The sequence below is a fragment of the Babylonia areolata genome, chromosome 23, assembly GCF_041734735.1.
Source record: "Babylonia areolata isolate BAREFJ2019XMU chromosome 23, ASM4173473v1, whole genome shotgun sequence".
Taxonomy (NCBI): Eukaryota; Metazoa; Mollusca; class Gastropoda; order Neogastropoda; family Buccinidae; genus Babylonia; species Babylonia areolata.
In genome coordinates, this window is record NC_134898.1 from 43918982 (window position 1) to 43945986 (window position 27005).

The 27005-nt window shown below is 41.1% G+C and overlaps 1 protein-coding gene across 1 annotated transcript; it reads left to right on the plus strand.

Annotated features, from left to right (window-relative positions):
• LOC143297981 (tRNA wybutosine-synthesizing protein 5-like) lies at positions 1-26748 on the plus strand. Its single transcript, XM_076610615.1, has 10 exons — positions 1-509; positions 3432-3498; positions 3873-3998; positions 5817-5863; positions 6447-6539; positions 10470-10649; positions 14783-14852; positions 16249-16296; positions 22300-22371; positions 23951-26748. Exons 1-10 carry the CDS (start codon positions 67-69, stop codon positions 24053-24055), a joined length of 1251 nt encoding a protein of 416 aa, XP_076466730.1. The 5' UTR covers positions 1-66; the 3' UTR covers positions 24056-26748.
• Positions 26749-27005: the final 257 nt, after the last annotated feature.

Below are 27005 nucleotides of genomic sequence, written 5' to 3' on the forward strand. Positions count from 1 at the left end.
GTTTGGAGAGTTGTGTCAACAGCGTCTCTACGCTTTCTGGTCGCCGACGACATTACCCTGATCGCCATGTATCGCATGCTACCATATGTTCTATATTTTATTCCAGTTTTAACATCTGGAAGGGCTGACGTACCACACTCGCAGAATGCAGAAGTTACTACAGGTGACAAGATGAAAGGGCATTTGCAGCCGTTTGGTATGAGTGGCCCCAGCTTGCAAATCGAGGAGAAAACTGAATTTCCAGCGCCGGCCGACTTTTTCGCCAACTATGTTCAACGCTATAAACCTCTCAAGTTGTCGGGGGTAGCACGAAACTCCAGGGCAGTTCGTCTGTGGACAGATGATTATTTGCTGTCTCTGGATGTTCCAGCAGATTCAGTTGTTCAGTTGGAGACCATGAAAAAAGAGGACCGCCAGCAGGGAACGGAGGAAATGCATTTCCATCAGTTTCTGAAGATATACAACGCCACTGAGCACTACATCGTTGATGACGTGCCAGCCTATCTCAGGTTCAGGAAGCTGTGGCTGTGATCTTCCTTATTTTATTGTGTTTAATTGAAGTAGCATAAGCAGTTGTGGCAGCAGTAAAAACTTTACATAGTATTTGTAGATGGGACTTTCAAAACAAAACAAAAATTGCTTAAGCATTTGTGGTCCATATGTCACACTTGTAGATGGATTTTTTTTGTTTGTTTGTTGTGATCCATGTGTCCATATACTATATGTATTAGTTATAGATGGGATATATATATGTATATATATGTGTGTGTGTGTGTGTGTGTGTGCTTTTGTTGCCAATATGTCCATGTGTGTTTGTTGCAGATGGGGCTGGGTTTTTTTGTTTGTTTTTATAGGTTTTTGTGGTCCACATTTGTTAGTCCTAGGTGGGACTGGTTTTTGTTGTTGTCTTTTGGGTGTTTTTTCAGGCTTTTGTGGTCCATATGTGTTAGTTGTAGATGGGACTGGTTTTTTTTGTTTTGTTTTGTTTTGTTTTGTTTTTTGTTGTTGTTTTTTTTTTGGGGGGGGGGGTTGTTGTTTTTTGCTTTTGTGATCCATATATGTTATGTTAGTTATAGCTGGGACTGGTTTTTGGGCTTTTGTGATCCATATGTTGTTAGCAGTAAATGGGTCTGGATTTTTTTTCCCCCAGATTTTGTGCTCCATATGGTTGGGGTTTTTTTGTGTTTTTTTGTTGTTGTTTTTTTAGACTTTTGTGGTTGGCATGTATTATTTGAAGATGAGAATGTTTTTAGGCTTTTGTGCTCTATATGTATGAGCTGTAGATGGGACCGTTCTTTTAGGCTTTTGTGGTCCATATGTCATAGTTGTAGGTGGAATGGTTTATAAGGCTTTCGTGGTCCATATGTCATAGTTGTAGGTGGAATGGTTTATAAGGCTTTTGTGGTCCATATGTATCAGTTGTAGATAGGAATGATTTTTAGGGTTCTGTGGTTTATTTGTCCCATCTTATGGAATCAAATATAAATTTGTCACAAACATCAGTTGACTGTATGGTAGTTTGTTTGCATTTGAATGATATATAGATCACCCAAATCTTACTTTAAAGTGATGTAAATAAGCTTTCTGCAATTTACTTTTTTAAATCACAATCAAGAAGATTGAATATTTGAAAGAAATCAAACTGGATGCTAACTTTAATACGATTAAAAAGTAGTAGTTGATGGGACAATTTTCAATGATTAAGGCTGTCCAAATGATTTAAAAGATGTATTTATTTTCAAGTGTAAATTTAAAAGCAGGAATGTAAAACGATAACTGTCTTTCAAAATATTATGCAGAATGAGAGAGAGACGTCTACTTTTATGATACTTTCAAAAATAATACTTTTCCAGTTTGCTGGTTTGCCACCATGTAGGCAGCCATGCTCCGTTTTCAGGGGTGTGCATGCTGGGTATGTTTTTGTTTCCATAACCCACCGAACGCTGACATGGATTACAGGATCTTCTGCTTGTGTATACACACGAAGGGGGTTTAGGCACTAGTAGGTCTGCACATATGTTGACCTGGGAGATCGGAAAAATCTCCACCCTTTACCCACCAGGCGCCGTCACTCAGATTTGAACCCAGGATCCTCAGATTGAAAGTTTTGAATTATTGTTAGTGTGACAGCCAAAAGCCCTGCCTCCAAAACTCAGCAGGTCACCCACATCTCAGCAATTCTGATATTTGAAAAATCACCCTTCATTTCAGGAATACCTTTTCAGGGGTCATACTGTTTTTTCAAGAATTTGTAAACAATGACGTGCTTTTTCAAACTCTTTAAAATATGGCCCAAGCTTGTTGAAAGTTTTAACCTTTTTGGCTGTTTGTAGTATTGAAGAAAAAAAAGGTTGTCTGTGAAGAAACACAAAATTGAAATGTTCCACTCGAACTTACATATAAAAGTAAAATATAATTATCAAACAAAAATTCCTAAAGAATCTTTCTAATGGAAAATGAAATGTTCTCATCTACTATCTGATGACAATTTATGGAAAGGGCTTTTGGTGGATATGAAAATGCCATACCTTTCATTTAAGTTCCTGATGTGACAGCTTTTCAGTTTTTTACTACTCATTTAACAAAATCTTTTTTTCTGTTTTTTTTTTCTTCTCAATTTTGTGGCTGAAAACCTGTATAAACACTGAATTTTGATGTGTGGAAAATACTTTGAGTTTGACACTAAATCCATGTGCAGCAGTTATTTTAGCAAATCGCAATAGCCGAGTGGTCAAAGTGTTGGACTTTCAATCTGAGGGTCCTGGGTTCGAATCTTGGTAACAGCACCTGGTGGGTAAAGGGTGGAGATTTTTATGATCTCCCAGGTCAACATATGTGCAGACCTGCTTGTGCCTGAACCCCCTTCATGTGTATCCGCAAGTAGAAGATCAAATACGCATGTTAAAGATCCTGTAATCCATGTCAGTGTTCGGTGGGTTATGGAAACAAGGACATATCCAGCATGCACACCCCTGAAAACGGAGCATGGCTGCCTACATGGTGGGGTAAAAACGGTCAGACACGTAAATGCCCACTTGTGTACATAAGAGTGAACGTGGGAGTTGCAGCCCACAAACAAAGAAGAAGATAATAGCAAATGGCAGGTATGTCAAAGCAGACCAGAATTTCCTGGATATTGTTTTAAGATTATCAAAATATTGTACAGTTCAGCAAGAAAGCTGAGAATGTATTAGTATGAAATTTTAATTTTCAAAGAGGCGGAGGGATTTCAGGGAAAGAGAGATACCCCAACTGGGTGGATATTAAATAACAAATACAACTCCTTATCCAGTTATTGTGTTTATTGTCTATATATTTGTGAACAGTATCATAATCCTGTTCCTTGAGATATTGGTAGCATGAGTATGCAACATTTTGAAAACATGTTTGTATAACTTTTTTTTAACATGATTAATATGGTTTATTTTCAGACCTGATGTGATGGTGCCATGCAGTATACAGCATAAAGAACTACTGGAAAATTCAATGGCACTTGTTGTAAGTATTTGTGAATAGCATTTGCTGCTTAGTAATATTACTAAAGTCAGTTTCTGTAGTGTTGGTATTGTTGCTGTTATTGCTGATGGTACTAGGTTGTGGTGGTGTTACCTAAAGAATGTATGAATGTGTGTGTGTGTGTGTAGAAAATAGTGTTTGAAGTCACAAACCAATATCCAGAACAATCAGCCAGAAACTGAGAACACGCTCTGGAGATATACCACTCTGGATCAAACATGTGTGAATTTTGAAGCCTTCGAGAGTTATTTCTCTTCTTTTGTTGGTGTCATCAGGGACATCACTGTGACCATAGATTCTACAGACACGGCAGTCAAGGGGTTAAACTATGTCTGTCTGTCTGTCTGACGCTTCAGATGCTGTGGTTCAGCAGCGGTGGCACCAAGTCGGTGATCCACACGGACAGTTTCGACAACATCATCTGCGTGATTCGTGGGGAGAAGGCTTTCGTCATGGTTGATCCAGCAAGAGACCGAGATAAGGTATTGTGCCCAAGGCTGGTTATGAAAAGAAGAGCCGTGGAGGGTGGGGTTACCTGAGGTGGAGAGAAGAGAAAAGGAACAGAAAAACAATGAAAAGGTTGTTTGTCTGTCTGTTTTGCATGCTTGCTGAAAAAACAAAAACAAAAACAAACTTGAAAGGAGGGTTGTACTTTCCATAGTTTGTACTCATTCATAGAAAAAGTGAGCTGAAAGGAGTACTTCAGGATAAAGTATTAAAATGATTTATAAACCCCTTTGACATGAAGCAGTGGACTGCTTCCAAACAGAGGCATTCATACACAGATGCACATATGTAGGTACACACATGCAAAATTTCCGAACAGGAACACATGTATACAATCAAATCCTGGAAAAAAAAGAAAGGAAAAATTCAGACATACACGCAGTCATCTTGACTGGTATCAAAAGAACTGACTTTTCATTTGATGATGTGTCAATGTGGTGATGATTCTCACTCGTGATTATTTGTGTCAAGTTCTCTAGATTAGGTAAATATTGAGGTATATAACACTTGCCATTTGAACATGTAACCGACGGGCGCAATAGCCGAGTGGTTAAAGCGTTGGACTGTCAATCTGAGGGTCCCAGGTTTGAATCACGGTGATGGCGCCTGGTGGGTAAAGGGTGGAGATTTTTACCATCTCCCAGGTCAACATATGTGCAGACCTGCTAGTGCCTGAACCCCCTTCGTGTGTATATGCAAGCACAACATCAAATACACACGTTAAAGATCCTGTAATCCATGTCAGCATTGGGTGGGTTATGGAAACAAGAACATACCCAGCATGCATACCCCCGAAAACGGAGTATGGCTGCCTACGTGGCGGGGTAAAAATGGTCATACACGTAAAAGTCCACTCGTGTGCATACGAGTGAACGTGGAAGAAGAAGAAGAAAGAACATGTAACCCTTTTAATAAATGCATTAAAGCTTATAAGCCAAGATGTTCTTGGAGTAATTTCTTTCTTCCTCTCTGCTACCCAGCAGATAGTTTTGGCAAATGTGTTGTTTCTGTTTTTGTTTTTGTTTGTTTATATTTTTTAATGGTTGATTTTGCTACATTCTGTTATTACACTTCCCTTACATTAGGTTTATATGATGTTGAAAATGTGAAAATGATTTAAGTTTAACTTGACCATTTAATGTAATATCCTAGAGGCCTGACATTGTTGCCTTCATTTGAAATACTGTGTTTTAACTGGAGTCCGTATATCGGGCCATTGCAGTGTACCGGTAACTGAGTCCCACTCATATTTGAATGCTCTGATTTTTTATTTTTGTGGATACAACTCTCCAACACCCCACAGCATGTATGTATTTTTCTTCTTCGTTCATGGGCTGTTACTCCCATGTTCACTAGTATCACAAGCGGGTTTTCATGTGAATGGCCATTTTTACCCCTGTTGTGTTGGCAGCCATACTCCATTTTCAGGGGGGGTTGCATGCCTGGTATGTTCTTGTTCCCATAACCCACAGAACGTTGACATGGAATGCGGGATCTTTAATGTGAGTACTTGATCTTCTGCATGTGTATACGCTTGAAGGGAGTCCAGGCATTAGCAGGTCTGCACATTTGTTGACCAGGGAGATCAGAAACTTCTCCACCCTTTACCCACCATGTATTTAGGCCTTTAGTATATGTATGTTTTGTGAAAAAGTATCCAAAAGAAGGCAAACGAATGTGATTGTTTTCCCTATTAAAGTATTATGCTGTTGAATGTAATAAAACAAGTTGTTTTTTTTAAGTACATTAAACTTACCACAAATATCGATTTGAATACTTTGTCTGTTTCACAGATAAAGCTGCATTACGATGGTGCTTATTCTGACATTGATGTTGACAGGTACGTTTATGTAATATGTACACACACACACACACACACACAAATAGTAAACAAATGAGAAGCTTTTCAAAATTCCGAAAAGAAATATACTTACCTGCATGTTTTCAGCTTGATTGCCCGCAGCCATTAGGAGTTCACTGCCTGGTAGTCAAAGAAATGCACCAACTTTAACCGAGTTTGAACAAAATCTGAAATCTTACTTTTTCAGAGAAGTTTTTTTTTTTTATGAAACGTTCATTTGTTGTTGTTGTTTTTGTGTGTTCCTTTTCTTCTTTTTATCCCTACCACTATTTTGCATAGTTGTGGGCTGTGTGTGTGTGTGTGTGTGTCTGTCTGTCTGTCTGTCTGTCTGTCTGTGCCTCTATGTGTGTGTGTGAGTGTGTGAGTGTGTGTGTGTGTGTGTGTGTGTGTGTGTGTGTGTGCGTATATATGCAACAAATTTCTTCTGAAAGAATTTAGCTTGATAAATGCTATATATTATTATTATTATTATTACTACAACTACAAATGATTTGCAAACAGTGTCAACTGAAGTTTGTGAGGTGGGTTTTTTTTTTGGCATGTGATGGTTGTGATGCTGCAGTGTGGACCTGACCAAGTACCCTGCTGTGGGAGAGATAGAGTTCTACCATGTGAACCTTACTGCAGGGGACTGCCTCTACATCCCGTACAAGTGGTGAGTGCTTCTGTGTAATAACCTCCGCCAAAGACGCTGAGACTACTGCAGATGAGCCCGTGTGTGGCTGCGTGTATGGGGGACTCGGAATGAACAACTTGGGATTAATGCCACTGAAATGGTGCAGATGATGGGGCAGCACCAAAAAAAAAAAAAAAACCAACAAAAAAAAAAACCCCAAACAAACAAAAAAAACAACATAGTGACTTAAGTGTTGAGAGGTACCAGTCTTGTTTGGTTCAGGTGGTGATATTACTCTGTGACAGGATGTGAGGAATTGAAAAATGAGCCAACTGGATAATAGTTAATACATTAATCTTTTCTTCTTCTTCTTCTTCTTTTTTTTTTTTTTTCAAATATTTGCAGAGGGGAGGGAGGGGAGGGGGAAAAGGGGGTATGAGAGGATGATAGCTGGATAATCATCAAAGCATTAAACATTAACTGTTACATGTGTTGTACAAAGCGTCCTTTACTTTCTTCCATGTTGTTGTGCCAGCTAACTTTCCAGCAAATCTGTCTCAGTGTTTTTTGTGGGTTTTTTATTTCTATTCTTTTTTTTTTTTAAATTGATATTTCAGTGAGTTCTCAGTTTTCAAAATTTGAATGTGCTTTATTTCTTTTTGTTGATTTATTTGTTATGAATCAAGCAATTCATTTCTTAAGTTCAGAGAATGATTTTTTTTTTTTCCCACAAGAGATCTGAATGAACAATTCTTTTATTGTATAGTATGTGTTCCCATTTTAATGAAGACTTATGTTGTGTACATTCCTCACTTCTTCAACATTTTTCTGTATCCTGCCATTGCCTGTCCATAATGGGTGGTTAACACCCGGCTTCTTTCTATCATTTACTGTTTGATGGGTTTGGAAATGGTCTGCTGTAATTTTGTATGTGTTAAAAGGGGTAGAGTAGTGGTGGGGGTAGGGGTTGTACGGGTAGGTGTAGAAGGTGAAGAGGTAGAGTAGGATAACAGGCAGAGAATGGGGTGCCATCCTATGAAGTATCAACGCCCATTAATTCTGCTCTTGCTATCTCGGCACTCTGTGGCCAAGGATAAAGGGGATGGGGGAAGGGAGAGATGGTCGAAAAGGGGGTGGGGGGGAGGGGGTTGGTGGGGTTTACAGCCTGTCCGAGGAAGGAGTTCATTTAGTGTATTGGTAAGAAGAGAAGGGGGAAGGAAGGAGAGGAGGGGGGATGGGAGTAGGAGGGGTCTGTCAGTAAGCAACGTGTGCTGCAAAATCTCTACCATTGGTGCCTGACACACTATAACGTATGCAAGTGTTGATGTGAACACACTAGATGCTTTTGTCAACAGAGAGCTTCTGTGATGTTTTGGTATCCTGTTTGGTCTTAACTGGATCCTGTTAGGCGCCTTCTTCTTCTTCTTTCCGTTACACGACCAACATCGACTTGCCGATGACTCTGTCGTGGTTCATGCATGCTGGGTATTTTCGTGTCTCCATAACCCACCGAACACTGACATGGGTTACAGGATCTTTAACGTGCGTATTTGATCTTCTGCGTGCGTATACACACGAAGGGGGTTCAGGCACTAGCAGGTCTGCACATATGTTGACCTGGGAGATCGGAAAAATCTCCACCCTTTACCCACCAGGCGCCGTTACCGTGATTCGAACCCGGGACCCTCAGATTGAAAGTCCAACGCTTTAACCACTTGGCTATTGCGCCCGTCTTAAGCAGCATTTGTACATGCACTGGAGATTGCACCATATAAAGGTTTTGCTTTTTTTTTTTTTTCACACTTAACTATATTGGTAGTGTTCTGTCTGTATTTGTATTTCTGTGTGTGTGTGTGTGTTTGTGTGTGTGTGTGTGTGTGTGTTGTGTGTGTGTGTGTGTGTGTGTTTGTGTGTGTGTGTGTTGTGTGTGTGTGTGTGAGTGTGTGTGTGTTGCATGTGTGTGTGAGTGTGTGTATTTGTGTGTATATATATATGTGTGTGTGTGAGTGTGTGTGTGTATTTGTGTGTGTATTTGTATGTATATATATGTGTGTGAGTGTGTGTATGTGTGTGTGAGTGTGTGTGTGTTGCATGTGTGTGTGAGTGTGTGTATTTGTGTGTATATATATGTGTGTGTGTGTATGTGTGTGTGTGTGTGATTCTTTAGTTTTTTCCCCCCCTCCATTCCTGAATTTTGTGTACAGGGGAGGAGGTAAAGGGCAAGATAGATATTGTTAGACTGTGTTAGACTAATGTTTAGAGTAAACCATCAGTGACAGCCATTTGCCATTTGGGTCTTTTTTCTTTTCTTTTTTTTTTTGTTTTTTTTTTTGGTTGTTTTTTGTTGTTGTTGTTTGTTTTTTGTTGTTTGTGTGTTTCCTGCTTCATCATATGCACCATTTCAGTGGCATTATTCACACATCATTCATTCTGAATCCCCCATACAAAGCTACATCCGGATGTCATGTCTGCTGCTATCCCCATGGGTCCTTTTGAATGTTGTGCGGTGGAGTGAAACAGATTTTTTTTTTCTTTTGACGTTGTACCAGCTGTTACTCTTTTCTTTTTTTTTTTTTTTTTTTTGATGAATATCTCACGGATGTCTGTCACCAGATGTCACAGTAATGACAGCAATGATCCTGGTCTTGACACCTTGGAAAGGGACACCATTTATAACAGAGAGGTGTTTCATCATGCCTGGTAAAAAAAAAAAAAGAAAAAAAAAAAGAAAAAAAAAGAATAGAATGTTCCGTCTCTTGGCAATGCAACATGCAGTGTCATGTTTTACTTGCTTGATGATGAAATGTACCTTGAGTTTTGTAGCTGTAGTACACAGCAATGTTCAGCCAGTTTGAAACAATAACTAAATCATGATACACTTTGACTATGTGACTTCATAATTATGTAGGATGCTTAACACGACATGTAAGAAAATAAGTTCTGTTTTGTAATGATGTTCTCTGTGCATTCTTGAAGTTTTCCTGGTGTTGCCTTGTATCATCAGTGTAATCCATGCATTTTGTTAATTAAAAAAAAAAAAGAAAAAAAAAAGGATGCTGGGTCTTCTCCGCATAGGCGGATAGTAGTTTGCACAGGACAGGAATGTCAGGCCCCTGCCGGAGTCTGCACTAGTTGGGTCACGGTAAGTATGTTATTTAAACGTAATTTTAGATAGAAAATTTCCTATGCTGGGTGCCCACATAAAAAAAGATGATAATGATAAAAGAAGAAAGAGAGAGGGAGAGAGACAGAAAGAAAGAAATGTGTGAATGAATTTTTGTGTCTTTGTTTCCTTTCTGCCCTTTCTTTCTTCTTCTTTCTTTCTTTCTTTCTTTTACACTACCTTGGTGTTGATTAAGGTAATGGCAAAGTTGTTGTTTTCTTCTTCTCTGCTTTTGGCTGCAGTTTTATTTTATTTTGTCATTTGGTTTTTGACTCACTTGTGTAAACAAAGTGAGTCTCTGTTTTAACCCGGTGTTCGGTTGTCTGTGTGTGTGTCTGTGTGTCTGTGTGTCCGTGGTAAACTTTAACATTGACATTTTCTCTGCAAATACTTTGTCAGTTGACACCAAATTGGGCATAGAAATAGGAAAAATTCAGTTCTTTCCAGTCATCTTGTTTAAAACAATATTGCACTTCTGGGACGGGCACAAAAAAAATAAACAAGTGAGTCTTGAAGGCCTTGCCTCTCTTGTTTTTTTTGTTGTTGTTTTTTTTCTTTTTCTTTTTTTTCCTCTTCAGTAAGGTGTCACACTCTCATCTTGCTGTTGAGAGGTAGATGGTGAAAGACTTTTTTTTTCTTTTTTTTTTCTTTAATACTCCTTCGGCAGTGTTTTGCTGTGATCAGTTGGGAGATTAAAACACATGGCAACAAAAGTCTTTTGTTTTTGTTTTTTTCTTCCGCATAGTTTTTTTTTTTGGTCACTAAGTTCTGTTGCTCACTTTTTTCTTTTTCTTTTTTGTTTCCAGGATTCACCAGGTCCGGTCCTACAACAGTAACGTGGCGGTCAACTTCTGGTGGAACCATTACGATAGCAAGACCCTCGACCACGTTCAGGCCGGCCAGGAGCAATGCAATCACAACCTGAGTCTGGACCAGGTGGTCCTCCATGGAACGGACACTTTAGCTGGCAGTTATGAGAACCTCAGGTGTGTTGTAGAGAAAAACGGTTTGTTCGTTTTTATGCATCTGTGAACGGGCTTAATAGCCGAGTGGTTCAAGCGATGGACTTTCTATCTGAGGGTCCCGGGTTCAGATCTCAGTAACGGCACCTGGTGGGTATAAAGGGTGGAGATTTTTCCGATCTCCAAAGGTCAACATTATGTGCAGACCTGCTAGTGCCTGAACCCCCTTCATGTGTATACCCCAGCAGAAGATCAAAGATCCTGTAATCCATGTTAGCGTTCGATGGGTTATGGGAACAAGGACATATCCAGCATGCACACCCCTGAAAACAGAGTATGGCTGCCTACATGGCAGGGTAAAAACGGCCATACACATAAAAGCCCACTCGTGTACATACGAGTGAACGTGGGAGTTGCAGCCTACAAAAGAATAATGATAATAGAAGAAGAAGAATGCGTCTGTAATCCCACCACTGCCACCAATGTGATAATGTTGTTGAGAATGCCAGTTGTACTTCTTTTTTTTTTTACACTCATCGAGCCCTGCGCCTGAGCATTGCTCTGGAGTCAGAATTTGTCTCATTAAAACGGTTTTCATATCCTTGCATGTGCATAAGCTGCAAAGAAAGAGTGCTAACTTCTGGAGTATTTTGCGGATGTGTCTGCATGTAGTTTGGAGGAAGAAAGATTACTAACTTTTCTGGAGTATTTTGCGGATGTGTCTGCATGTAGTTTGGAGGAAGAAAGATTACTAACTTTTCTGGAGTATTTTGCGGATGTGTCTGCATGTAGTTTGGAGGAAGAGAGATTACTAACTTTTCTGGAGTATTTTGCGGATGTGTCTGCATGTAGTTTGGAGGAAGAGAGATTACTAACTTTTCTGGAGTATTTTGCGGATGTGTCTGCATGTAGTTTGGAGGAAGAAAGATTACTAACTTTTCTGGAGTATTTTGCGGATGTGTCTGCATGTAGTTTGGAGGAAGAAAGATTACTAACTTTTCTGGAGTATTTTGCGGATGTGTCTGCATGTAGTTTGGAGGAAGAAAGATTACTAACTTTTCTGGAGTATTTTGCGGATGTGTCTGCATGTAGTTTGGAGGAAAAACAGTAAATTTTCTGCATTTTTTCCCACATCAGTATGGCCTGGAAGGCTGCCACGGCTGTAATTTCCCCAGGGTCGAATGGGTTAAGTGTTTTATCCTATCTATAGGTCACAGTGCAGAGAGGTCTTCACATAATTTGTTTTATTTGTATTTGAATTTGTATTTCTTTTGATCACAACAGATTTCTCTGTGTGAAATTCGGGATGCTCTCCCAAGGGAGAGTGCGTCGCTACACTACAGCGCCACCCTTTTTTTTTTTTTTTTTTTTCCTGCGTGCAGTTTTATTTGTTTTTCCTATCGCAGTGGATTTTTCCTCAGAATTTTGCCAGGAACAACCCTTTTGTTGCTGTGGGTTCTTTTATGTGCGCTAAGTGCATGCTGCACACGGGATCTTGGTTTATCGTCTTATCCAAATGACTAGCGTCCAGACCACCACTCAAGGTCTAGTGGAGGGGGAGAAAATTTGGGCGGCTGAGCAGTGATTTGAACTAGCGCGCTCAGATTCTCTCGCTTCCTAGGCGGACGCGTTACCTCTAGGCCATCCCTGCACTAAGAGTGGAGTCAGGGTGGAAGTGAAAGCCTCTGTCATGCAAGGAAAGAGCCTGAGAGGCAGAGACAAAGAGAGCGTTGCTGCCAGCAATGGAAAGGGATGGTGGTGACAAAAAACTAAAGTTTATAAAAACCTTTTGGGTGGTAGTTGAATCCTCTTTGTTTTGACACGACGTTTCAGACCATAGGCCCGTTGTCAAGTGATGAGAAGAGGACAGTGTGAACAGGAAAGCCTATGTGAGGAAAGGGTGATGACATCTCACTACTTTCTGTTTTGATGGGCCATGCACACTAAACACTTGCTGATCACCATTCAGTGCCATACGTACTCACTCACACCCACACACACGCACACACACACACACACGCACACGCACACACACACACACGCACACGCACCCACACACACACACACACACAAAATGATGCTTGGGGACTGCACAGCCGAGTGGATTGAACATCAGAGTCACTGACGTCTAGCGCCTGGGCCCTTCTGCCTGATCTCTCTGTCCTTATTCTTTCTTTACCTCCTATCCCTCTTTTTAGAAGCAATATATATGTGTATGCAATTTTTTTTTTTTGGTTTGTGTGTGTGTGTGTGTGTGTGTGTGTGTGTGAGTGAGTACGTATGGCACTGAATGGTGATCAGCAAGTGTTTAGTGTGCATGGCCCATCAAAACAGAAAGTAGTGAGATGTCATCACCCTTTCCTCACATAGGCTTTCCTATTCACACTGTCCTCTTCTCATCACTTGACAACGGGCCTATGGTCCGAAACGTCGTGTCAAAACAAAGAGGATTCAACTACCACCCAAAAGGTTTTTGTAAACTTTAGTTTTTTGTCTTTGAAGAATCCTGCAGTCATTCTTGTCTTCTTCCTGGGATGGTGGTGGTTTACATTCCTTGATCAGTGGTTCCAGAGTTATCTTCAGGGTTGCTGCAGTCAGCTTGTGCTGGCCAAACTCCACAGTTAACTGTGAGACAAAACTAGTCTGCTACACAACTGCGTCATTGTTGTTTATGTGTTTTTAGTCGTGTGGTTACTCATGGGGGCAGGTTGAGGTGGGGGAGGGGACTGAAATGGCTATGCTGCTTTTTTGTGTGTGTGGCGTGTATTTGGTGTACACATTTGTGTGTGTGTGTGTGTGGCAGATGAGCCTAGATGTTGTGAACATGTTTGTGTGTGTGTGTGTGTGTGTGTGTGTGAGATGAGCCTAGATGTTGTGAACATGTTTGTGTGTGTGTGTGTGTGTGTGTGTTTGGCGTACACATTTGTGTGTGTGTGTGTGTGGCAGATGAGCCTAGATGTTGCTGTGTAGGGTGGCGTTTGGGTTGAGCAGCATGAGAGTAACACCATATTAATGGTGTTTTGATGGGGCAACAGTTGCAAAAAAAAAGAACACACAGAAAAAAAAGAATAACAAGTGGAGGTAGGAATGAGTAATGTTGCAATTTTCCAGCTGTTGACATTATTATTATTATTATTATTATTATTTCCTGGTTGGTTAAGAATTTTCCTTATTTCCAAGAAATATATTTTTTAAATGTGCCATCTGTATTTGTTTTATTTGTTTGGGCTTTTTTTTGTTTTTGTTTTACAATTCTTTTTGTTTTTGTTTTTTGGACAAGCTTTAGGTTGTACCTTCATATTTACAACATGCAGAACAGCACAGCGAGACAGAAATATTGTGCAGAACCTACATTAGGAAGCTGTGTGGCTTCCATATCACCATTTCTTCTTGTTCCTTGCCTTTTCTTCCTTTATTTTCTGATATTTATATTATTCATATCATATCATAGATATATGTATGTGTATCTCTCTCTCTCTCTCTCTCTCTATATATATATTTTTTTTTTTTTTTTTTTTCCCCTCTGACTACGTATTCTAGTACTCGATAGACTCTCAAGACCTGACAAGCACCTTGGGTCTGTGTGCAAGTCATCCCAAACCACACCCTACACGGCATTATCTAGGCTCATCTGCCCCCCCCCCCTCACCCCCCCCCCAACCCCCCACCTCCCCCCACACACACACGTGTGTACACCAAACACTTACACACACACACACACACACACACACGCGCGCGCGCACGTACGCACGCATGCATACACACACGGTAATGTTACGTGTCTGTCTGAGTGTGTATGTGTGTGTACTTGAGATGCGATTGAATGGCACAGGAAATGAGTGATGAGCGCTCAGTGGCACTCAGGCATGTAACGTTGTACATTTATGACTGTTGTTATTTATTTACCCTGCCATGTATGCAGCCATGCTCTGTTTTCGGGGGGTGTGCATGCTGGGTTTGTTCTTGGTTCCATAAACCACTGAACGTTAACATGGATTACAGGATCTTTGACGTGCATATTTGATCGCTGTTGATGATAGTTGCATAACTGCTTGAAAGTCATACAAAAGTTGATGATCACTTGTTCTTCCCTTTGACATTCTTCGTGTGGTCATTGTTCATGTAAATTTGTAACGTGTTTTTTTTTCCTGTTGCAGGGACTGGATTGCTGAAATTGCTAAGAGTAAACCTGTCATTGTTGAAGATTTGGCCCAAGCATTGTCTGATGTGAGTATCTATAGAAATGTCAGAATCTCATTGTTCATGGCACTTTTAGATTTTACTCTTCGACTGAAAATAACTTTGAACTGTAACACTTTTTTTTTATCCAGACACTAGAGACGGAAAGTTAAACCGATACATTGTTTTCTTTTTGCTATGTTTGGTTCTCTGTGTGTCTTATTTACTGTGTGAAAGCTGTTTTGAGTTACTATACAGTGTTTGCTTTTTGCTAGTTTGATTGAACTTACTGTTTTGCTTGCGATGAAACTGCTCACCATTGACTTTTACAACAGTACTGACATTAAATGGCAGTTTCAAATGAAGACCGGGACAGAGGTTTATGCCACAGTGATTAGCTTTACGTCCAGGGGAAAAAGGCTGAGTGTAGTGGGCTTTGGGGCCGGAAGGCGTGGTGGAGGGTAGTTATATTTGTAGGGGAAAAGCTTTGTATTAACTCACTCAGTACGGCCAGTCCTCTCTTCTCCTCTACACAGACCCCTTGGATGTCCAGTGGGTGTCTGAATGACCCAACCTTTAGCTTCCGTCGTCAGAATTGTGGTATTCTTTGTCAACATTCACGTCTTCAGTATAAGAGCCTTCCGCTTGCAATATTTTGATGATGGTAATTGTGGTGAAACGCTGTTAACGTCGTCTCGCCGTTCGTATGGCAAGAGTTAACCGGTTCAATGTCAAAGAATTTTGTAAATAAACCTAAAAAGTGCTTTCCCCTTACCAGAGAAATTTGAGGATGCAGGGGTAATTATATATATATATATATATATATATAGAGAGAGAGAGAGAGAGAGAGAGAGATTTTACATATCCATATTAATTCTAGCATAAAAACTATAGGAAATACAGAAAGGAAGTAAATGTTTTTTGTAAAGGAAATGAATATAGATTCTGAATCTGGGCTTCTGTTGTTGTTTTTTTGTTTTTTATTTATTTATCCCAATAATTTTTATTGTAGACAAATGTTTAGGCATTTGAAAGAGAAGACAATATTTTTTGTACAACCAAAAATAAAAGTCCATTTCCACTTCCACAAAATGACGTCCAAAAATAAAAACAAACAAAACACAGCTGGAAATAGCATGCTTGTTGTCAGAATGTATCTGTTGAAGAAAATAAAACGGGTCATAAGTTTGTGATGACAAACTACAACTGGTATGGTGAGGTTAGAGACGATTTAGGAAAAACATGGATACAGATTTAAAATCATTAATTGGCTTGTTTTTGAGGACGCTTCCACAGGTCTCAGTCCATCCTTCCACACACACACACACACACACACACACATACACACACACACCCGCCCCCCGCCCTCCTCCCAGTTCCAGAGAGCAGTTCTGTGATGGAGAGAAACCAGCGTGTGGACAGACAAACTAATTCAGGTGTACAGGATTTTTTTCAGGATTCCCCGACTGAGGCTGAGGATATGGCCAAAGAGGTAAATAAACATGTTATTGACTTCGTTCACTTTTATTTTTTATTTTTTTTTTTTTTAGATCAGCAAGAAAAGTATTTTCTAGATTTCCTTCTCTATGAAGAAAATAATGACTTCATTACAGGTGACATATTAGCGGAAAATGTATCATTCTTTCCAAATGCAAGACATGTATTGCTGTTCAAACAACCTGCAAAAAAACTCCCAATGAATAACTGCAATTTCATATAATTGTCCTATGTTGTCGTTGACCTCAAAATTAGAAGAAAAAGTTTCAGGAAAGAGATATAAATCAATGTTAATCAGTATTATGTTACATATGATATAGATAATTGATGTAAATCTGTGGGGTCAAATGTAATGTGAATACTCATTAAAGAAAAACAGTTTGCAAATATTTGTTTTTCTCTACTTGAAAAAAAAAAAAAAAAGGAAGAAAGATTTCTGCATGCAAAGACCTTTTTTTTCCCTTTTTTTGTGTTTTTCTTGTATTTTTCTTTTTTGTTAGCTTGCTTTGGTGGTTTTCTTTTTACATCACAATCTGATGCTGAAAGTACACATGTTTATGTTAGGTATGATGTCATGCATTTTGCAAAATGAGCGGGTAATTGCTCGGAAAGATTAACATGCACACTTTCTTCTTCCTCTTCTTCTTCATTTATAGGTTGTGATGCCCTCTCAAGGCCTGACTAAGCGTGTTGGGTTACGCTGCTGGTCAGGCATCTGCTTGGCAGATGTGGTGTAGCGTATATGGATTTGTCTGAACGCAGTGACGCCTCCTTGAGCTACTTAAACTTAAACTCATAGGTTGTGACTTCCACATTCACTTGTATACATGAGTTGGCTTTTCCTTTTTACCCCTGCCATGTAGGCATACTCTATTTTTCTTTCGCAGGGGGATTGCATGCATGTGTTCTTGTTTCCTTTACCCAACAAATGTCTGCATGTATTATGGGATATTTGGTGTGTATATTTGATCTTCTGCATGCATATACACACAAAGGGGGTTCAGGCACTATCAGGTCTACACATCTATTGACCTGAGAGATACAAAAAAAAAAAAAAAAATCTCCACCCTTTACATACCAGGTGCTGTGACCATGGATTCAAACCTGGGACCCTCAGATTTAAAGTCCAACACTTGAACCACTTGGCCGTTGCGCCCATCAGCATACTTTCTTCTTCTTCTTCTTCGTTCGTGGGCTGCAACTCCCACGTTCACTCATATGCACACGAGTGGGCTTTTACGTGTCTGACCGTTTTTACCCCACCATGTAGGCAGCCATGCTCCGCTTTCAGGAGTGTGCATGCTGGGTATGTTCGTGTTTCCATAACCCACCAAACGCTGACATGGATTGCAAGATCTTTAACGTGTGTATTTGACCCTCTGCTTGCTTATTGCACCCATCGGCATACTTTCTTAAAACAGAAATATTACAACTCTTTTTTTCTTTCTTTTTTAAGGGAATCGGACATTTTCATTATCAGGGATGACTGGATTTTTTCATCCTTCTTTTTTTTGTTGTCTTCTGTGGTTCGTGTGTTTGGCCGTGTTCGTTCCTGTGGATCAGACCAGTGATTCTGTCGTTTGCTTTTGGAGAGGTTCCATCATGTGGCTTTTCTCCCCCATGCCGTGCCACGTGCCCCCGTGCCATGCCGCCTGCCCCCATGCCCTGCCCCCATGCTTTGCCCCCCCCATGCCCTGCCCCCATGCCTTGCCCCCCATGCCTTGCTCCCATACCTTGCCCCCCCATGCCTTGCCCCCTTGCCCTGCCCCCTTGCCCTGCCCCCCATGCCTTGCCCCCCCATGCCTTGCCCGCCCATGCCTTGCCCCCTTGCCCTGCCCCCCCATGCCTTGCCCCCATGCCTTCCCCCCTTGCCCTGCCCCTTGCCATGCCCCCCATGCCTTACCCCCCGATGCCTTGCCCCCCCCATGCCTTGCCCCCCTGCCCTGCCCCCTTGCCCTGCCCCCCATGCCTTGCCCCCCATGCCTTGCCCCCTTGCCCTGCCCCCCATGCCTTGCCCCCATGCCTTGCCCCCATGCCTTGCCCCCATGCCCTGCCCCCCATGCCTTGCCCCCTTGCCCTGCCCCCCATGCCCTGCCCCCCATGCCTTACCCCCCCATGCCCTGCCCCCATGCCTTGCCCCCCCATGCCTTGCCCCCTTGCCCTGCCCCCTTGCCCTGCCCCCCATGCCTTGCCCCCTTGCCCTGCCCCCCATGCCCTGCCCCCTTGTCCTGTCCCCCATGCCTTGCCCCCCTTGACTTGCCCCCCATGCCCTGCCCCCCATGCCCTGTCCCCATGCGCTGCCCCCTTGCCCTGTCCCCCATGCCTTGCCCCCATGCCTTGCCCCCCCATGCCCTGCCCCCTTGCCTTGCCCCCATGCCTTGCCCCCCTTGACTTGCCCCCCATGCCCTGCCCCCCATGCCCTGTCCCCATGCGCTTCCCCCTTGCCCTGTCCCCCATGCCTTGCCTCCGATGCCTTGCCCCCTTGCCCTGCCCCCTATGCCCTGCCCCCATGCCCTGCCCCCATGCCTTGCCCCCCATGCCCTGCCCCCCATGCCCTGGCCCCTTGCCCTGCCCCCTATGTCCTGCCCCCATGCCCTGCCCCCATGCCCTGCCCCCCATGCCCTGCCCCCCATGCCCTGCCCCCTTGCCCTGCCCCCATGCCCTGCCCCCATGCCCTGGCCCCCATGCCCTGCCCGCTTGCCTTGCCCCCCATACCTTGCCCCCCTTGCCCTGCCCCCATGCCCTGCCCCCTTGCCTTGCCCCCCATACCTTGCCCCCCATGCCCTGCCCCCATGCAGTTTTCTGTCATTGTCTCTTTCCTTTAGTTTTGTTGCCTTTGGTATTTTTCCCTGGACTTCACTCTCTTCAGTTCTGCAACTTTGTGTTCTTCAAGGAGCAAAGTAGCAGACTGGTGAAGAAGCTGTCTGCCAGTTCAGTATCTGTGAGGGTCGGGGTTCAAATCCTGCTTTCACCCTCTCTCCCAAGTTCGGCTGGGAAACGAAACTGAGCATCCAGCCATTTGGATGAAATGATGAACTGAGGTCCCATGTGCAGCACACACTTGGTGCACTGAAAAAGACCCCATGGCAAGAACACGGTTGTCCTCTGGCAAAATAATGTAAAAGAAATCCACTCTGGTAGGTACACAAATACATGTGTATGTGTTGAAGGCCTGACAAGCGCTCAAGGCCTAAATGCATTGGGTTGTGCAGCTGTAAGGCATCTGTCTAGCAGATGTGGTGTGGCATATAAGGATTCGTCCGAACACCGTGATACCCTCTTTAAGAAACTGAAGCTGAATCTGTTCTTCCATCTGGCTGGCCTAAGGCATTTGCCCTTTTTTTTCTTTTTTTAAAAAAATATTTTTTGCAGCATATATGTAGTGTATATGGATCAGTCCACACATTTTGACTGACACCTCCTTGAAACAGTAACTGAAACTTGTTTCAGCTTTTATCTCTGCTTCTTCCATTGAGTATTTCATTGTTTGCTTTTTTGCATCCTCAGTATTGCATTCGGTCCTGTCTCTTTTTCCTAAGTGTTCTTCACTATTGGTGGTAGGCAAGGGAATGTGTCTGTGTGAGTGTGCAATATGTTTAGCATGTGAATGAGAATGCCCATGTGTACTGACATGCATGTGTGTGTGTGTGCATGGTGGGATGGGTGGGAGAAGGGTGTGTGTGTGTGTGTGTGTGTGTGTGTGTGTGTGACAGACCATACTTTCATTCATCATTATTTTTACCTTTGTAATAACTTGCGTCTCAAAATTCACTTTATTCTTGTTTAAAAAGAACAACAACTGAAAAAAAAAACCAACAACAAAACCAAAAAAACAAAAACATTAACACATGTGTTGCATAGGCATCTAGCTGTCAAACAAAACAATAGAGTGGTACTACCACTCCTGTGTATTTGAATAGCAACAATTATTGTATTGTATTACTTATTGTTACAACAGAGTTCTTTGTGTGAAATTTTGCTCTCGCCAGCATACATTGAGATTGTGTGTAAGAGAGAGAGAGGGGAGGAGGTATAAAAAGAAATGTGTACAATACTACAGAGTACTTGCCTGGACATTGAGCTCTTCTTCTTCTTCTGCGTTCGTGGGCTGCAACTCCCACGTTCACTCGTATGTACGCGAGTGGGCTTTTACGTGTATGACCGTTTTTACCCCACCATGTAGGCAGCCATACTCTGCTTTTGGGGGGGTGCATGCTGAGTATGTTCTTGTTTCCATAACCCACCGAACGCTGACATGGATTACAGGATCTTTAACATGCGTATTTTATTTTCTGCTTGCGTATACACACGAAGGGGGTTCAGGCACTGGCAGGTCTGCACATATGTTGACCTGGGAGATCGTAAAAATCTCCATCCTTTACCCACCAGGTGCCGTCACCGTGATTCGAACCCGGGACCACCAGATTGAAAGTCCAACGCTTTAACCATTCGGCTTCTTTGCCCATTGACATTGAGCTCAAATGGTCTTTAGGTTTATCAACAAAATTCACTTTTGTAGAGAACTGGTCTCCTCAAATATTGACAAAAGCTAGTCTCATCTCAGAAAGACACAGGAGAGAGAACAAGAACAAGAATAAAGTTCATACCTTGAGGCGGCCACCAGCCCATAGGAAAGGGTCTCTGGCTAAAAGAGTGTACATCTTTGGTATGCATATCATGTCAGTTGTGCAGTAACTTGAATAATCAAACCATACTATTCTTTATTAAGGTCAAATTACACATTTGCAAACCGTTGTCTATGACGAAGAGCATGGAAAAGATAGATACTCAACTTTCTTATTTTTTCAATAGATCCATGTTTCAGTATTTCAGTGTAGTCTTGGGTAATACCTGGTAAGTACTTGTTTCTGATGCTGGTATATGAGGGAAACACATGAATAAAGTGGTGTTCAGATTCATCAGCTTTACAGACTGTGCATAAATAACTGGAATTTAAGTTGAGGGACCTACACCACCTGGGTCCTTTTACTGGTAACACACCGATTCGTAGTTTCACAAGACAGCCCCGGAAACATCTTATGTTCATGAATTCAAAATATTTTTCACATTCAAAATCACTTTTAAACAATCTGTAAGTATCATAAGTGTCCTTATTCATTATTGAAGAAACAGGAGAGAGAGAGAGAGAGAGAGAGAGAGAGAGAGCATGTGTGTATGAGTGTGTGTGTGTTTAAGAATGCATATTTTTAAGCACTAACAAAGCTTTATCAGGTTTCCTGAGATGAATGTTCATTCCTTCGTTTTCTTTTTCTTTTCTTTCTTTCAGGTTTCTTTTTCTCTTTTTTAAAATTTTTTTTAAAAGAAAATATTTACTGGCTGGCTATCATTCTGTGCTGGCATTCACTTGACATTACTGTGTCATTCTAATTAGCTACGTCGGACTTCATATGAAAACTGCGCTTATGGCAGTGTGTGTCAATCCTTGTTATTCACACACACACACACACACACACACGGACACACACACACAGCACACACAGCCACACGGACACACACACAACACACACACACACACAGACATTACTGTGTCATTCTAATTAGCTACGTCGGACTTCATATGAAAACTGCGCTCATTGCAATGTGTGTCAGTCCTTGTTATTCACACACACACACACGCGCGCGCGCGGGGACACACACAACACACACACACACAGACATTACTGTGTCATTCTAATTAGCTACGTGGGACTTCATATGAAAACTGCGCTCATTGCAGTGTGTGTCAATCCTTGTTATTCACACACACACACACACACACAGACACACACATGGACACACACACACACACACACACACACACACACACACACACACACACACACACACACACACACACACACTCATCAGTATCTCTCTCTGTGTATAGATATAGATATGGATTGAGATCCTGGAGATAACCAGTTAGTACTGTCTAATTTTTTTTTCCAACTTGTCATTGCTAAGTGGCTTTTTTTGCTTTTTCCCCTTTTTTTTCCAGCTTTTTAAGTTGATGGATTTGAACAAGGATGGGATGCTCCCCAAAGAAGAGAACGACAAAATTCCTGTTGAGGTGTGTATGTTATACTGTTTACCTTTCACCGTTATAGTTTTTCTGTAACAGCTGGGTATAAATTATTTTTACAAAGGGAAAAGCATGCCAGTTCGTTTGGCTTTATTATTTTTTAAAATCTGTCTGTGTCTGTGTCTGTGTCTCTCTCTATTGAGTACTCTTTCACTGCTTATGTTTATATTTTGTGATTGTTTTATGTTTTTTGTGCCTGACTATGTGTGCGTATGTGTTAGGGTAGCTGTTAGATACACATGTATTGTTAAAATGTATGTACGCAGTGTGTGTGTGTGTGTGTGTGTGTGTGTGTGTGTGTAGTCATATTTTGGTGTGTGTATGTAACATAGATGTAATGTTGTATGTTAACAAAAGCGTTTTTGTAAAGCACCTAGAGCAGATTTCTGGATAGTGTGCTATATAAGTATCCATTATTATTATTATTATATAGATTTTTTTTTTATCTTGAGCAAAACTCTTCCATCTGCAAACGGAAATATGCCCAATAAATTTTCATTTTTGACAGAACTGTTGTCATGCAAAAGAAAAGGGACACCAGTAAAAAAACAACAACAACTAAAATTAAGAAAATAAGAAAATTTAAAAAAAGAGAGAGGGAATCAGATAAAGATAGAAAGTCCAATCGTCAGATTTGGTCTGATCCAGATTTTCAACGTTTATCTCAAAAGTATGATTCACAGCTCTCTCTGTTAGAACTGAACAGATCTCTGGCCACAACTTTTGATGTCAGAAGTGTAAACCCTTGACGAGTGTGCTCGTCACTTTGAGGCTGTCAGGAGTACGGAGCTCAGATTGAGATCACAGGTCAGGATTGTGGTCACCATTCTTTGTGTGGACAGCTTCCTCTTGGGTTTGTGTGACATTGTGTTCAAAGAAATTCATGACACCACTTCAGAAGTACGTCATTCATTCATTCATTATGCCCATCGCTCCCGGTGGATCATAGGCCATCGACGACCCCTCGCCATCGCACTCTGTTCTGGGCTGTTCTGGCCATTCCAGTCCAGTTTGTCCCTTGCTGCTTCATAAGTCTCTGGGACGGAAACCCTTCCTTGCCCAGGTGAATGTTTTGGTTCTTTGTCGTCGATGCTTTTGGAACTGGTCTTTTTTGCAGGCAGGGTAGTTAACCCTACGCAAACCCCTTTATCCTCCGGGCGAGGTGGTCCTGCCTTAGTCGCCTCTTAAGACATGCATGGCAGGGCAGTGGTCTATTCTATTAGTGCCCAACCCACAGGGCAAAAGTCACACCACACTGACCTCATTACGCCAAGGTTCAGCGGTTAAGGGGTTAAACATATTGAAGTCAAGGCACAGAAGATGGATTGAAAAAACAAAAACAAAAAAAAAAACAGAATGAAAAAAACAAAACAGAGAGGGGCTGGTTAGTTTGTGACAGGTTTTTCTTTGTGGTGATTTTCTTTGTTGTTTTTCTTCCTGTTTTTTCTTTTCTTTTCTGTTTTGGTCTGTATGTCTTTCATCAGTGTGTCACAGTTCTTGCTTTCTGTCTATCTAGACTCTCTTCAGATACTTTTTTTTCCAGCATTGTACTTTTTTCTGTCTGCAGACTTGGCAGAAGATTCAGAAACGCGTGTTCTCCCAGCTGAAGATCCTGGCAGCCAAAGAGGAAGATGACGAAGGACAAATGGAAGAGCCCCGAGATGAACTGTGAAGATCTGCACCACAAACACACTTTGTTTATCTGATATCGCTTTCACTCCTGTTATTTCAGTTTAGAATTCACTCGCCACTGCCTAATAATTGTTTAGTTGTCATTTTGGTCTGAGATAATTTTTTTCTTTTGAAAAAAAATGGTTTTCCTTCTTTTACTTCAAACGAACATGGGCAATATTTCAGGGATTAACAGATGAACTGGACAACCACAGTTTGTGACAGGTTTTCAGAAGGCACTAGGGAGAATGCGCAGGCCCGCTTTCATCGGGGACTTTTCGTCGCTTGCAGAGCCAGAAGTAGGTCATATAACATCATGGGCAGTCCACCACCGTAACTAGCTTTTATGGGTTTGCACTGCCTTGCTTTGGGCAACTTTATGGAAGAGTTTGGTTGCATCATCTTCTTTTTGCACAGACTGAACCAAACAACAAAAACTATGTCATCGAAAAGATCTTTGGAGCTCAAGACGTCAACAGCATTTTAAAAGAAAGCAAAACGGTAAATTTATTACTATACAAAAAAAGAGAGAAGAGAAAATGGTGTTATAGATTCCTCCAATCAAGATCTGGCATAAACAAATGACAGAAAGCAAATCACATAATCCATGGAAATTTGCCTTGAAACAGAATATATATGTATAATAGATCCTGTTGACAGTTATCCAAAACAACAATTTCCCCTCCATACAAAGATATGAAAAAATATGCGTGTGTGTCAAGCCTCTCCACAGTTGAAGCCAGGTGAGGCTCTGTGTTGAATTGTGAATAGATCAGTTTGAATACTTACTGGCAGAGATTGGACATGAAACATGCTCAGAGTAAACATAAAAGATTAAAGCAAATAATTGGTGTAATTATAAAAACTAAATATAGCTTGTAAACTTGCAAAAATACCCACAGAAATTGTTCAGATTCCCTGACGGGCACAATAGCCGAGTGGTTAAAGCGTTGGACTTTCAATCTGAGGGTCCCAGGTTCGAATCTCGGTGACGCCGCCTGGTGGGTAAAGGGTGGAGATTTTTTCGATCTCCCAAGTCAACATATGTGCAGACCTGCCAGTGCCTGAACCCCCTTCGTGTGTATACGTAAGCAGAAGATCAAATACGCACGTTAAAGATCCTGTAATCCATGTCAGCGTTCGGTGGGTTATGGAAACAAGAAATACCCAGCATACACCCCCTGAAAGCGGAGTATGGCTGCCTACATGGCGGGGTAAAAACGGTCATACACGTAAAAGCCCACTTGTGTACATACGAGTGAATGTGGGAGTTGCAGCCCACGAACGCAGAAGAAGAAGAAGAAGTTTAGAATCCTTTTGTTGGAACAGCGATTTCCACGACAAAATTTTAGCCTGTAGGTGACCTGGAAAAAACTGGCAATGGAGACGTGCATGCGCATGCGGTTCTCACGGAAAATAACCGGGGAGTCCCAACGAAAATCGGACAAAAGCGGGTCTGCACACCCTCCCTGCTAAGAGACAGAACAGTGGAGTGAGTGGTGTATCAGTGCTATGTTAACTTAGTCAGCCATTCATTTGATTGCTCTGGAGAAAAGCTGGACTGTATCAAAGCAGCTTGACATTTCAGCTGTCTCTGTAATCCTGTGATGGCAACACTCAGTTTTTCATATCTGGGGTTCTAGGATATAGAGCTGACACTGGAGGAAATTCTTTCCAGATTTGCAATTTTCAAATGAGAGAATTGAAGCAATCTTTGCAAAGTGTGTTCAATGTTTTGGCCAATTCCTGTGCCAGGGTTTCTTCTGCATTTTGGGAGGCACAGTTCCCATATCAGTTCGTTACTACATGTGGGATTTTACGTGTATGACATTTTTTTTTTTTTTTTTTTTTACTCTTCCAGTTATGTAGCCATACTCGGCTTTTTGGTGGCAGGTGAAGTCAAAATCAAAAATATAATCAGACTGCTTTGCATTCTCATTTTATTAGTAGTCTTTTATTGTTTTGAGCTTTGGATCAAACTAAAACATCTGTTCTTATGAATGAATCAATCAATCAATCAATCACTCAGTCAATCTACACATATATATATATATATAATCTTTTTTTCTTTTTGTTTCTTTTTTATTTGTAGAAACATGCCTTAATTATGGAAGTGTTATCCATTGTGCGGAAACATTTTGTAAAATTGAAAAGAGATAGAAATATTCAACCACACTGCTAACTCTTTTCTTTGAAAGAAATATGTATGCCTTTACTATGGAAATGTTAAACAGCAGTGCCAAAACGTTTGTTTTTTTTGTGTTTTTTTTTAAAGAAGTATGCCTAAACAGTGAAAATGTTCAACCACAGTGCCTGATTTTTTATTTTTTTTTTTGTAAGTGGGCTTGTGGAACTGTGAAAATGTTCAGTCACAGTGCTTAAACATTTTGTTTTTTTTCAAAAGAGATAGACCTAAGTTCTGGAAATGTTTAATTGCAGTGCCTAAACATTTCATGCAGGCCTCATGTATTCTCACCCTACGTGTTTTTGTTTTGGTTTTTTTCTTGGTTTTTTTCTTGTTGTTTTTTGGTAAGAAAAAGGACTGAAGTATGGATATGATCAACCACAGTGCCTTTTTTTTTCTTTCTTTTTTTGTTCGGAAGAATTTCAACTTAACCTTGGAAATGTTCAACCACAGTGCCTTAATGTTTTGGGAGCTTTTTTTTGTTGTTGCTTGATTCTTTACTTTGGAAATGTTCAACCACAATGTCGAAACTTTATATCTATCTATCTATCTATCTATCTATATATATATATATATATATATATATATATATATACAAATAAAAGGTTTACCAATGGAAATATTGAACTTAAATTCCTAAACCTTTTTTTACATACAGATAGAGGTTTTAATAATGGAAATGTGTTAGCCACATTGCCTAAACCTTGATCTAAAAAAATAAATAAATAAAAGAACGAAAGAAGTAGGCCTTACCTAGGGACATTTT